This window comes from Limulus polyphemus, unplaced genomic scaffold (genome assembly GCF_000517525.1).
Source record: "Limulus polyphemus unplaced genomic scaffold, Limulus_polyphemus-2.1.2 Scaffold2357, whole genome shotgun sequence".
Classification (NCBI taxonomy): Eukaryota; Metazoa; Arthropoda; class Merostomata; order Xiphosura; family Limulidae; genus Limulus; species Limulus polyphemus.
The window spans coordinates 127,985-142,802 of record NW_013667967.1 but is presented as its reverse complement, the minus strand read 5'-3'; the positions used below and the strand labels follow the sequence as shown (position 1 = coordinate 142,802).

General features: G+C 33.9%; 1 protein-coding gene across 2 annotated transcripts in view; it reads right to left on the bottom strand.

The window, feature by feature from the left end:
• The window catches only part of LOC106466716 (probable G-protein coupled receptor 158), a 170,627-nt gene that overhangs the window by 47,480 nt on the left and 108,329 nt on the right, over positions 1 to 14,818 (bottom strand). For both annotated transcript variants that reach the window (XM_022394801.1, XM_022394802.1), the window contains exon 4: positions 2,825 to 2,893. In XM_022394801.1, coding sequence (XP_022250509.1) covers positions 2,825 to 2,893 — 69 coding nt within the window. The remainder of the gene's footprint in view (positions 1 to 2,824; positions 2,894 to 14,818) is intronic.

Genomic DNA, 14,818 nt, shown 5'->3' with positions numbered 1-14,818 from the left:
CACACACACACACACACATATATATATATATATATATATATATATGTATGAAATCGGAGTTTTATATGCAAAAAATTTCGTTTTGGGTATAAAGCTTCAAAATATTCACAGGGGAAACATACTCCCCGAACTTATCTAGTTCGACGAACAGTAATTGCACGCTCAGATCGGTTTGTGAACACGACTACACTATTACACATTAAATGTATTCAAACATTTGATACCTTCCCACTTTCAAACCCACTCCTCGTGGCCTGAACTGTTCGATGTTTTGGTGAAAGTTTAACACTTGGTACTAAGCTCATTATGATATACACACTTCCAGGTAACGGGCCCAATAGGAAAACGCCCTTTTAAGGCCACACGTTCTCTTACTGTTCTTTATGTAGTTTTTCCAGACAAACTCGACAGCTACCAAGCTAAATTACTTCTGGTTACTAGCTAATCGCGATAATTCATTTCAATAACGTTCAAAGCAAAAGACCTAGTGGTCGTATTTGTTATTTTTCTTATCTTAAAGTTAATAAATTGTTGACTTAGTACTCCCGGTTTTTTCAACCCTCTTCTTTGTGACCATTTAAATATAGAAATGTAGTTAATAGATGTTTCCGTTGATTCGGTTTTGTTTTTAAGTTCTGGGATGCTTTAAGAATTTACTCTAAGATTTTGAACATAACTCATAGATTATCTTTAAGTCGGATCTAAGAGTTTACCTATTGAAATACAGAGGTGTAGATAGACATTTCAGAACTATTGACCATAAACCACAGGTTTGGGTCTAATGTTGTTTGACTATGACAGTGGTTCTATTTGGATCCTTTGTTTGTTTTTTCTATTTCAGTATGAATATCTGCATGAGAGAGGAAGTCTGCAAGATGGCGTGGCTACAGCGGTGATGGTATCTTAACAACACTTTGCACCTATACAGTAACTTAGAACACAATCATCATGTTTAAACGCTGAAAATTGATAGACCTTACTGAGCCAGTTGCTATATCGTAGCAATGTTCATTTTTCACCAAAAAAACAGATGAGCATTTGCAATTTCTCACAAAACCTAAAAAAACAAATGTTACTTTAGGTTATAAAACAGTGAAAGGTTTGGTGAAATGCAATGCATGCTTATTTCCATCTACATAAACACTTGTGATTAAAGATAAGGAGTAGAGAAAACATTATTATTTGTTGATACAAAAGCATCTTTTTAGGACAAATGATATGTTTAGAGTTAATGATGCAAAAAAGCATATTTTTAGGACAAATGATCTGTTTGGAGATAATTATCGTAAAAAGCATCTTTATAGGACATGTCATTTGTTTGGAGTTAATGATGCTAGAAAGCAGCTTTTTAGGACAAACGATCTGTTTGGAGTTAATGATGCTAGAAAGCACCTTTTTTAGGATATAAGAGACGCCATTTAGAGTCTATCCCTCTTATCGAAGCTACGCTTTTTCAACTTATGAAACGAAGTATGTATTGAAGAGATTATTTCTGGAACCATAATCTGCTCCCAGAACCAAAGAGGCCTAATCCGAGTGACAAAGACCCAAGATAGTTGGGAATCATTATGGGCAACTATTGCTGGAGCAACCATTGCTGTCATTAACTCATTTACTGTTCTAAAATCTGTTCCTCCCAAAGATGCAAATGCACATAGCTGCCTTGAAATGAACATATTTGAGACAATGTAGCAGTCATGACTGACGCATTGCGGAATACAGATGATTCATGACACGCAGACAATAATTAACTGGATTACTAATGCTAAATACATTCTCTATTAATACAGAGGAAAAATGTATCTAGTTTTACCGTGTAAGTTAAGAATGCCTGTATCATATTATATAAATAAACAAATAATCGCTTTCATAGGTCTATAATAGAAACATTTTGTTTCAATAGATGTTTACACATAAAATCTTACACATCTCCATGCTTAAAGCACTATTATATAATGAAAGCCATGGTCTAATGAATTGGAAAAATATTCACACCCAAAGAAACGTGGTAACGAGACAAGTAAATAAGTGTATAATTAATTTTAAACTATACATATCTAATTTAGACACTTCTTTTATATATTCTGTGTTAATGAACATTATTTACGTTCTTAAGACATGATACACAGTAAGGGCGATTTTATGTCTCAACCCGTATAGGTCAAACTTAAGAAAAGAAATGCTAATTACAATGTTATACATTTTCCGTAATCATTTAAGGTTTTCAGAGAAAAACAGAAAAGCGGTCAGTACACATGATAAACAAAAGGAAAAAGGAATCACTTAAGTTTATGTCCGATATTTCCTAAAGACAGCTTCGTTTGAGAGTCGGGTAACGATAGACGGTTAACATTTAGAAGGCCTAAGTCAACAATTTATTTAATTTCAACAATATTTATTCTTGTAATTGACGGAGGATATTTGTCAAACACACACATACATGGCTTAGAAGTGTTAGGTATCACTGATATTGTTAGCAAGATGAAGATAGTTTTAACAGAATCTATCAAAATAATGTTAGCCAAAACATTTTTGGAAATGTATCGACAAAATACACTCTAAACAATTAATACTGAGTGATTAACAGAGTAAAATATATTAATTCTCACATAAGATTCCTTTGGCTTGACGTAAAAATTGAAAAATAACTGCGCTTAGCCTAATTTGCCAACCAAGTTTCCTAAAAATAGGTCTCCTTCAAATAAATATCATATCACCCGTAGAAAAGCTCCTGCGAAAATTCATTATTTCATACGTACATGTGTATAAATTACTGTTATTTTCATTTGATATCTGATATAAACATTTCAAATTCAATACATACCGTTTGATAAAGTAACACAGCACCCAACAGCAGAGTCTCCAGTAAGATCCATATAGAACTGGATATCATCTGTACAGAAGAAACAATACCAGTAATCAATCAATGATGAATCAGATCTGAATACCCTAACTAAAGTATTAACTAAAATTAGAGTAAGCCTAATTTGTACTTTATTTCTTCACGCCCAAATTACATAACTCCTATAAAATTATCCAACTTTAACTCCTAAATTGTTTCTATTTGTTTCAATTTGGTATTTTTAGAACTGTATAACAATATCTGTTCTATAACAAATGACAAAGTAAGAATAAGATCATAAAATAAATCTACTGCATTACCAAAACCATTAAATGAAGAGTACATAATTTTTAAAATCAATAGTAAATACTTGACTGTTTGAATAGAGACTGTATCATATTCAACCATTTTTGTGAATTTTAGCAATTTTTTATCTTAAGTTATAAAACAAATGGCCAGTTGTTTTAGTTAGTTTTAAAACTTCTAGTGATTTGATCTAAAAGTAGTTTAAAAGACAAATACACCAGAAAACATTTTTTTTTCCCCATAGTCCTTGCGGACCGTCGAGCCGATGGCAGATCTTGCTCTGCCAGCGTTTCTAAAGATGTTTCTTACGTCAAGGATGCAACCCACTTGACAGCCTTCCCTCTTGGAAAGGACGAGCATGTTTGGTGGGACATTTAATTGACATTTTATAAGATAAGCCAGAGCAGCTTTCAAAGAATGGTTTAATTTCTTGTAAACGATTTTGAAATCATAACATAAATTTTAATTTAATTTCACATATATTGACGATCCACTTTCTATTGGAGGTGAGTACAAACCTCAACATGTGGTTACAGAATTAAAGACTTCAGTATTGCTTATGTATCTACTTTTATTAATATCTTTCTTAAATGCTCTGTTGACTAGTTCTTTATAAATAAACAAGTAATATATTTTCAAAAAAAGGATGATGTAGAGATGGCAATGCCAAAAAGTACAGAAACAAGGTAGGGATGAATACACAAAATCATACAAAAATCTCTACATAAGTAGCCAAATATTTTCAAGAAAAACGTTTATCTACAACTAGATATTCACTTCCTTTCATCTGCATGAATTTAGGTTTGCATAAAAGCATTTAAACTGAATAATGCTATAAGCTTGTAATACTGACTCAGTCGCTATTTAAGTAGCGATTTTTATATGGATTTGTGTATTCATTCCTACCTTTGGCATTACCCTACATCATCCTTATTTTTCCAAAAAAAAAAAAATATTAATTATTCCCCATTTTTTAAACCAATACCAACGAATATTTTATAATGAATGGCAGTTGCTATGAAAGCAGCAGTTATAGCCTAGTGTGATGAGTAGTCTGGATATAAATCATGTGTTGAAGTTAGTGAAATACTATACTGCTTCTACACTCCCCAAGCTAAAATGCAACATTTGTATGTGTAAATCATCGCAACAACTGGTGAGCTAACCATTCTAACGCTAGAATAATAATCAGCATGGTTGTTTCGCTACTTGCCTGTTCTCTACTTTAGCAATGTTTTTTTTTTATATAGATAAACTGAAGGTCTTAATAGCTTTTTAAAAGCTAATTTAGGTGTTTATAAAAGTATCTTAAGTGGTTATAAGAGAGATTTCAGTTTATGATGAGCAATACATAATATACGGCGGCCATTTTTCTTCCGGTCCATCCCTACCGTGCTTAGTGATAGAGTAGATTCATTAAAATGTTGAAGCAATTTTTCTAACAGTTGTTTTGCATGTAGAGCAAGGGAGGTAATATTTTTATACATGGTTGTTATTTAAACGTGCTGTACTGTGAATGTCGTAGACGACTTTACGTTCTTCATCAAGATCTTTCGATACTAAACTTTTAATATCTTTAAATATGAGATATGTACAAGTGGATGAACAACAAGTGGTTATTTGGAGGTTTGAATTTGAAGGTGCAAAACTCCGTGAACTATCTTTTGTTTTGTTTGTTTGCCACTGGGTGGCGTGAACTATCTACGTCAACTATTGTTTTTCCAATGATATTATCAAACCTAAAAGAAGCATTACGGGATAAAATGTCTAAAACAACGCCACCACTGAATGTCAAAGCATAAGCATGAAAGTAAAATACAGGCAAGTGTAATTAGAGTGTCGTACTTTGGTAGAAGGAAATGGTAATTCAGTCGCCAATGACAAGCTTGTCAGAAGTACTTTCTCCTTACAATCATTGCGCATGTTAAACAGCCAAACAGTGGTGATAGGCTTGATCTGGAAAAGTTTTTTGTGTTGTTGCCCATCATCTACTAGTAGGCTTGAAGCCTTGTCTTGATGGCAGGCTAGCAATCCATAAATGGGGTAGACAGAGGTTTATGTTACTGGTGAGGTAGATTTGGCTGTTGTGTCGGCAAAATCGTTTCCTGGTCAAGAGTGAAGAAAAGCTAGATGGATAAATGTGATGACGAGAAACTGGTTATGTGTTTTAATACCCAAGAGAAACCAGTGAGAAGGAATATTAAGCAATTCCAGGACCTTCAGAGAACTAAGTACACAAATCATCAGTGAACACACACACTCTATAGAGGATACACTGTGAAAAACAGCAGAATTGTAGCAAGCCATTCCGGAATCCACAGTCACCCAATTTTTAGCTACCTGTAAAACATAGTATGAAAGGATGGCTCCTCTGTTGCAAATGAGCTGGTCATCTGATTCAACAATGTTATATAAAGATCAAAGATTAGGATGGCAGACCGTACATTTGCAAAACTATTAACCCTTTGCGACATAAAGACAGATTGCCAGATGGGTGCTGCAGCAGTGATCAGAGCATTTTAGTATACTGCAAAGTGAGTTCGAAACATTGAATTTCAAGTGGAGGCTCATGGGACTATGTGAAGTGGAGAAGTGTGCAAAGTCCCTGAATGCAAATCCCTAACCAAAGCATAGACCAGATACGCATAATGCGGATTAAATCAGATAAGAGCACAATAGACTTCAAGTATAGAATGTCTATCCACTCCTTATGATGTGGTAGAGAGTATGAGGATAATCTTCTTTGCACTCATAAACTTGATTTTAAGCTGCTTTATATGTGGAATAAAATTCAGCCTACTACTAAAGATAATCCTCAAAGAATTTGTCTCTCCTGACACAGGTGCAACTTGGAGGGAAGAATGGCATCAAAGTCACCGAGTCTCTCCTGACACAGGTGCAACTTGGAGGGAAGAATGGCGTCTAAGTCACCGAGTCTCTCCTGACACAGGTGCAACTTGGAAGGAAGAATGGCGTCTAAGTCACCGAGTCTCTCCTGACACAGGTGCAACTTGAAAGGAAGAATGGCGTCTAAGTCACCGAGGGACAAATTGTATGATGTAAAAAAGTAAAAGCAAACATAATAATAGATTTCAATTTCGAGAGATAAGGAAATTTTATCAGTTATTTTTCTTTTAGCAGAACATAACGATTCGTGTGTTGAATAATCTTGAATATTTTATATTATCATCCAACAGACTTAAATATTCTTAAGCCTAAGCACACTTCGTTTTTTATAAATTATTCTAGTCGCTTGAGGAGGTAAGTTCGTTTTGTGGTTATCTAAGAATATGTGCAGGTGTTTAGAAATGACACCAATTTTATGTCTTTTGTTTCACAAAAGTAGTCGATACTTGAATCAGAAAATTCCGCATAAGAATATCAAGAAATTTTCACTTTGGTTGTCAGACGATATTAATGTATAAGTATATCACAACTTTCAGCTCTTCGTATCAGCAAAATATAGCGTCATGGTGATCACTAATTTCAATTTCTGATTATCTGCACATACAACATAAAGGTATCAATTCAGTTCTAATCATCAGAAAATACCAGTACCAATTATCAAAATGGAGATAATAAGAACCATATTTTTTGATATTATAAAGATACTGCATGAAAACAGGTGTCCAAGAAGTTTAGAAACTTATGAAAAATCATACCGAGAAAACCGTTTAGCACACAGACACGTGTTTATTGCACGTAGAAGAATAGTGTTTAAAGTTTTTACAGCAGCTAATTAAAATCCACAGCGTGCAGGATTTCTGTTTGAAACAAAATAGCGACTACGAAGGAGAAAGTGAAATGTATGATATCCCAAGTTCGATTCTTCTACACAGATACATAGAAAATTCAGTTGACGTTATTAACGGATTCCACCTACATGTAAGACAATTTACAATATTTGTAGAAATAGTTCTACACAAGCAACAGAGTCCTGGCATAGCCTGGTGGTTAGGGTCGTAGGTTCGAACACTCGTCCTTGCTGCACCTACTCAACAGTAACCACTGCAAGTTCTCGGACTACTCTAATCGAATAATGGGATTTGACCGTTATTCTTATAACACACTCATGGCCTCAATGTGCACAGTCCGGCAAGCTAACCATTAGACGCTCGACTGAAATAAAAAATGAGCAATTATGATTTATCAAAAACACTTCATAAAGATATCAAATTACTTTAATTGCTATTATAAAATACGCGGTCTACAGGTTTCACGGACGCCAATAATTAACGCTTCTGATTGTCACAAAGTACTGTATGAGGTCATCAAAATCTCCACGTTTGATTATTGAAAAGTTCTGCTTAAAGATATGATGAACTCATATTAATCTCTAATAAACAATCATTACTGCGAAATAATACAAGAAGAAAAATGCTGAGTTCTGGCTATCAAAATCCCCCTATGCAAGAACTTAAAAACTATAAAGTGCTACCTTCAAATGGTGGGTGCTCTATTTGGCCACCTAACTAGTAACATTTTTTCATCTACTACTCGTAAATGTCTACTAAGTGTTATACTAGCAAAAAAAAAAAAAAGACACAAACAAATGGAAAGTACTGTTCCCTTTAATGATCCTATCACTCAACTTTCCACTTAGTACCAATCTACTTGGGGATCCTGCCTCGTGCTTTAAGACGTAAAGGCTTTAGTTCTTCTTGCTGCCTTCGTTTAAAATGAGTAGTTATATATAAATACACGAAGTATACGTCTCTGATATATTCGCACATTAATTATATAATTTATGCTTGAAAGTACCTTTTAATTTCCAAATATTTCTTTTATAAAACTGTGTTTGATTAGGATATTCGCACAAAGATACACATAGTATATCTACGTTATTGAATCCTAATTTTGAACTGATAACCTAGAGGGAAAGCAGGCTGTTGCCCACTGCCAATTCTTGGACTACTCTAATCGAATAGTGGAATTTGACCGTCACACTTTTAACGCACCCATTGCTCCAGCGTTGAGATAGCAATTTAGAGGCAATGGGACACAAACTATGGAACCTCGGATTCAAAGTTCGGGTCACTAAAATAAAACGATTTCACTAAATAGAATGATCTGATTCTTTTAATTCTTTATTATACCCTTTTAGTTAAGCCTAATGAAATGTAGTGAGTAAAGTGTATTTTCTTAAATGCTGAGCAAAGTTTTTAGTAAACCATGGACTTATAAGACGGTTTGTTTTTACTCATGAATTTATACAAGCACCGGTAAAAGTAACTATATAGAATACAAAGAATAATATTTTATTTTACAAGAAATGAAATCTTTATATTTATATTAACACAAAATCTTCGAACCTGCAGTTCTAAAAGCCTTGTCAAAGCAAATATATGGATTTGAAAGTATATTATATACCTCACTTAAAGTTGTATGCAATCCTGTTTTATTTTTAAATACAACTGGTGAAATATATCGAATGTATAGTATAACAGCGATAGGGATTGAAACGTTGTCCCTCTTTACTGAATAAATATAAATTAGTGTCATGTTTTTAGATGATGATACCATTACGCTCTTTATTCTTTAGCAACTGAATCTCTGTGGGCCAAACGTATGTCAGTTAATAATTATATATAGATCATATGAAACTCTTAATGAATGTCCATATAACTAGTCTTTTTATCTTTTATTTACAACTGATCGTTGTAGCTGTTTACCATAATTTGTTGAAGTTTTGTGATAACGAATGAAAGTTTCTTTTTTATAGTAAAAATTAGTTGTATTACTTGATAAAGCATTTTACTGATGATACAGAAAAAAAATCTAACGTATAAAGGTATGCTTATAAGCTATGAGTTGTATATGCTTTCTATCAGGCTGACAGAGGTGTGAAGAATATCAATCGACATTGTTACTGAATCTGATGTTCTCTTGCAGATGTGTGAAGAATACCAATCGACATTGTTGCTGAATCTGATGCTCCCTTGCAGAGGTGTGAAGAATATCATTCGATACTGTTGATGAATCTGATGTTTCCTTGTAGAAGTGTGAAGAACATCATCCGATAGTGTTGCTGAATCTGATGTTCCCTTGCAGTGGTGTGAAGAATATCATTCGATAGTGTTGCTGAATCTGATGTTCCCTTGTAGAAGTGTGAAGAACATCATTCGATAGTGTTGCTGAATCTGATGTTCCCTTGCAGAGGTGTGAAGAATATCATTCGATAGTGTTGCTGAATCTGATGTTCCCTTGCAGAGGTGTGAAGAATATCATTCGATAGTGGTGCTGAATCTGGTATTACCTTGCAAAGGTGTGAATAATATTCGACAAATTGCTGAAACTGATTTTCCCTTGTAAAGATTTTACGAATATCATTCGATACTGTTGACGAATCTGACATTTTCTTACAAAAGTGTGAAAAATATCGTTCGACATTGTTGTTGAATCTGATGTTCCCATGCAAAGTGTGAAGAATATCATTAGACATTTTTACTGAAACTGGTGTTCCCTTTCAAAGGTGTGAAGAACATCATTCGACATTGTTGCCAAATCTGATATTCCCTTGCAGAGGTGTGAATAATTCTTCGACAGGTTGCTGAATCTGATGTTTCCTTGAAAAAGTGTGAAGAGTATTATTTGATATAGTGTTGAATCCGATGTTCCCTTGCAGAGGTTTGAAGAATATCATTCAACACAATATCTGAGTCTGATATTTCATAGCATAGCATATATATTTATGCACAATTTTAGTTTTATCATATCTAACTGCTTTTTACTGGATTTTACCTCCATAAGCTATGGCTTAAGACTGTTAAATGAAATTCACACAATTCAGTTCTCTCTAAATTATTAAACGTTATTCCAATTTAATAAAATTTCTATATTCCAAACTTTTTCAGTGCAACACTTCTGTAAATAATCACTTCAATGAGTGTCATTGCAGAATTTTATTTATTTATATTTTTATAATGTAATAACATATTTTATGTTCTTTTCTTATGAAGGTTTCTGGCAGTAAAAATATGACTAAATATTCATCTATTCGTCTGGCTATCAGTAATTTATTCGGTCAAATGCAAGTGGGTCCTTAAGATATACCTGCGAATCTTTCTTTCAAACTGAGTTATTATCGAATTATTTCTCCGAAAAAAGACTAAAACAGGCTTACAGAGATGAGCTAATTACAAGAACATTGTTCAATATCTAGAGTAATCATCACTATGTTAAACAGTTCACAATTTTTGGGATTTTAAGGTTCATACTATGCTGCTTCTCTCGCACTTTCTTTTCACATCAGTTATCATACATGCGGTTTATACTGATAATTACCCTAACCTTATTTTAAGTTGATATTATAAAGCAAAGAAAGAAAATCCACTTTCTTTAGAAATGTGAAAACAATTATGAGACGAAAACTTTAGTGTACTAGGTAAGTTAAGTTATTTTTGTGTGTAATATTTTAAGTAATATTAACTATTTGAAACATCTCCAAATTAATTTATTTGACTTTAAACTTATTAAATGTTTTTCAGCTGTTCAAAAGATCTCAAAAATGAGTGAAACTGTCATTAGTTTTCGTATGATAATTTATCAATATCCCACACTAAGTCTCTCACCACTGATCTGATATCCATTATTCAATTCTCACAACAGGGACATCTATTGATGGATTTCACCCAAATCAAGTTTATGGCAACAGACTGAATCCCAAATAGATTTATTTAAAATAACCTTTGCAAAAGATTGGACATCTAGTGGACTTCACCTAAATCAAGCCTCTTACATCAAATTGAAACGTTAGTGGATTTTACCTAAACCAAGCCTCGCAATAAACTACACGTTTTACTTGATTTAATCCAAAACCAAGCTTAATGCAACAGATTGGACACTTTATACATTCCTCCCAAAGCAAGTATCTCACAACAAAGTGGGATTCTAATGGACTTCACTCATACCCTGCCATTCGCAATAAAACGTAGCTCTAGTAGGCTTCACGCAAATTAAGTTTTTCACAATGGAGTCAATCTGAAATATATTTCACACCTGTCCAACATTGTACAACAGATAGAATTTCTAGGGGATTTCACACAATCGAAGTTTTCTCAACAGAGTGAATCTCAAATTAATTTCACACATCTCCAGTATCTTACAACAGTCAGGATTTCTATTGGGCTTCACGCGTACCAAGACTTTTGTTACAGAATGAATAGAGGATTTCATCAAAGTCAAGCTTTGAGAAAGGATTGGGCTTCTAGTGGTCTCACTTTTACTAACGGCGTGATTGTTTTGTTCTAGAAGTTATTTCTTCAGCTTTATTTCTTTTACTCTACCACTTTCATCTATTACCCTTAATATGTCATTTAAGGACACTCTGAGACGTTTTTGTGACTTAATATTGTTTGTTTGTAATTAAGCATAAAGCTACACAATGGGTTATCTGTGCTCTGCCCACCACGGGTATCAAAACCCAGATTCTAGCGTTGTAAATCCGCAGACATACCACTGTGCCACTGGGGGACATGACTTAATAATAATTACCATGATATAAGAAGACCTGAAATTCAGTTTCAATAGCTTATACATATTAAATTCAAATATATCAATGATTTGATTTCCGGTAGTTCATATTTTCCTAACCTTATAAATCCTTTTACAATGCGTAATCAGTAAATTCCTTGTGGTACAGTCAAGACATTAATACGTAACATTCTGAACATTAAAAATATCACCAGCACTTTGATATTTTGCTGTCAAAACTTCTTTCCCTACCTTATGGTGCTTTGTTTATCAAGGCTTAGTAAAATGGTAATAAGTATAATCGCATAAATGAATAGAAACTTACTTATTAATAACATATTGCAACATTAAGAATCTTTAAGATCAGTTGCAGCTCCAGGGAAGGGTGGGGGGTCCAGATGCCAAAGGAAAGACAAAGGGAGAGAGAAAGTTAGAATTGAAATTGATAGAAAGATTATGTATTCGTTTTCTGGGATCATTTATGCTCGTATTCCTGCATGACAGCATAAAATATCGGCCATTTGGATTTCTTCTTGATAATTTGAAGATGGGAGTGAGGAGCAAAAATAAATGGAAAAATAGAAGGAATTGTGCTTGCCCACCCCTTTTTTGAAAATTCAAATGCCCAAAGCAACACAACAGAATTATGATAAACCACATGCCGAAAGAAAAGTTTAAATCTGATCAATAGGGATAATATTTAAAAGTGGGTTTCTTTAAGTGGGTTTCTCGTTTTCATGGAGTTCCGTCAAATTGGATTAATGTCAAAAATATGGCACTTCAGGGCTCATTCTTAGAACCTTAACTTTTTTGGATCTACATTAATGACATAGATAAAGGAATTGTTAATAAATTACTTAAATTTGCAGATGCTATTAAGATATTGGGTGTTGCTGACTGTGAGGAGGATGCTGCTGCTTTACAAAAGGATTTTGATCATTTAGTGAGTTGGGCGAGTAAATGGCAGATGGGTTTTAATTATAATGAATGCAAGATAATGCATGTGGGTTATCAGAATTTGAATTATAAGTATAATGTGGATGGGAATAACCTTAACTGTGTTAGGAAAGAAAGGGATTTTGGTGTAGTGGTTGATCAGTCTCTTAAGCCATCCAATCAGTGTGCTGTTGCTAGTGGTAGGGCAAATAGAATTTTACATTGTATGTAGAGAGATACTGAATACAAGTCTAAAGAAGTTATAATTTCATTGTTTATATCACTGATTAGGCCATATTTGGAGTATTATGTTAAGTCTTGGGTTCTTTACCTTAGGTAAGACATTGAATTGTTGAAAATATTTCAGAGGAGGACTATTTGAATGGTGCCTGGGGTGAAGGGATTGTCATAAGAGTAGAAGTTAAAATCTCTGAAATTGTTTTCTCTTAAAACAAGAAGAGTTAGAGGGGATCTGATTAAGGTGTTTAAGATTGTTAAAGGAATTGATAGTGTTGATGTATCATCTTTTTTTCATACTTAATAGTGGGAATGGTAGGAATAAAGGACACAAATATAAATTGTGATAGGGTAGGAGTCGTCTTCAGCTAAGACAGTTTTATTTGACTAACAGGGGGGTTGGCCTTTGGAAAGGTTTGCCTTCGGATGTTGTGGAGGCAGTAAATTTAAGTGCGTTTGAGAGAAAGCTTGATCAGTATGTGAATGATAAATTATGTTATATGTTACGTCTCCGAAAGTTGTTGCCTGATATTTAAGTCATGGTTATAAAGACAGTGCATTTTGACCTCGAAAAGAAATAAACTGGTGGTTTTGGTGATCACTGGAAAGTAAGACTTGCTGAATTATTCATATCAACGTTTTTCAACCATACAAAACTTTCATACTTAACAAAAAAGCACCAACGAGACCGTTACCATGACGATATTCACCACATTTATTGATGCATAGATACTCCTCGGTGAAACAACACCGTGAGCTAAGACTGCAGGAGGCTAACATCGTACCAGTGTTTCAGTATTTTTTATTAACTTACCTTGCATCACTTTAAGAATTTTGTACCTAAAATCGTTTAATTTTTCAACGTTCCAGTCAGCTCACAATACGTTTCTCTACGACTATGTACAATCCCAACTGTTTTAACGAACAATTAGAATTTCGTAGAATGATTTCTTGAATTGGGCAAAAGCAACGAAATTGTGTGAATCGTAATTATAAACTATCGCAGTTACTTACGTTTTAATTGTTTGTTTGTTTGTTTTGAATTTCGCGCAAAGCTACACGAGGGCTATCTGCGCTAGCCGTCCCTAATTTAGCAGTGTAAGACTAGAGGGAAGACAGCTAGTCATCACCACCCACCGCCAACTCTTGGGCTACTTTTTTACCAACGAATAGTGGGATTGACCGTCACATTATAACGCCCCCACGGCTGAAAGGGCGAGCATGTTTGGTGTGACAGGGATTCGAACCCGCGACCCTCAGATTGCGAGTCGAGTGCCTTAACCACCTGGCCATGCCGGGCCTTACGTTTTAATACTTCCTGTTCGAAAATTTTCTATGTGAACTTCTTAATTGGTAGTTTATGATTTTATTTCATTATGAAAAATAGGTTTTCTTTTGTCATTCTTCAAGTGCATATCTTAATGATGATACTATTTGACTAGTCATAGTTGTTGAGTGCAAAAAATAGATTAAATATAAAACATATGTAGATACAACTTAACCGTTCAGAGGGTATTTATCTTATAGTACGAATATTTGACTGTTTTATCTTAAAGCAATGCTACATTGGGCTGTCCGCTGTGTCCATTGCAGGGAATCGAACACCAAATTTTAACGTTGTAATTCCATAAACCTACCGCTGACACACTGGGGTACTTTATTTCATAAAGGAAAAAAGCTAAAGAAATCAGTTATTACTAATGTCCCTTCATTTAGTATGTATAGGTACATTTCTCAACATTTAATGTAAGTAAAAACAGAAAATAAATATAATAAGGACATTATTATAAAAACATGAAATTAATCTTGCAGTTTTCCGCGCATCGATGTGAATAATTTCTCCTTCACTTTAAAAATATATTTTATATTTTCACTAAAAAACATGAAAAATAATAATATTCTAGAATGTTTGTGGTGGAGTAAACACATTTGATTTCTAATTCGATGACGAGGAACCCACTTTGAGACTAATAATGGCTGGAGACGGCTTAAATGGGTAATGAAGAAAAACTTTAATATAAGTTT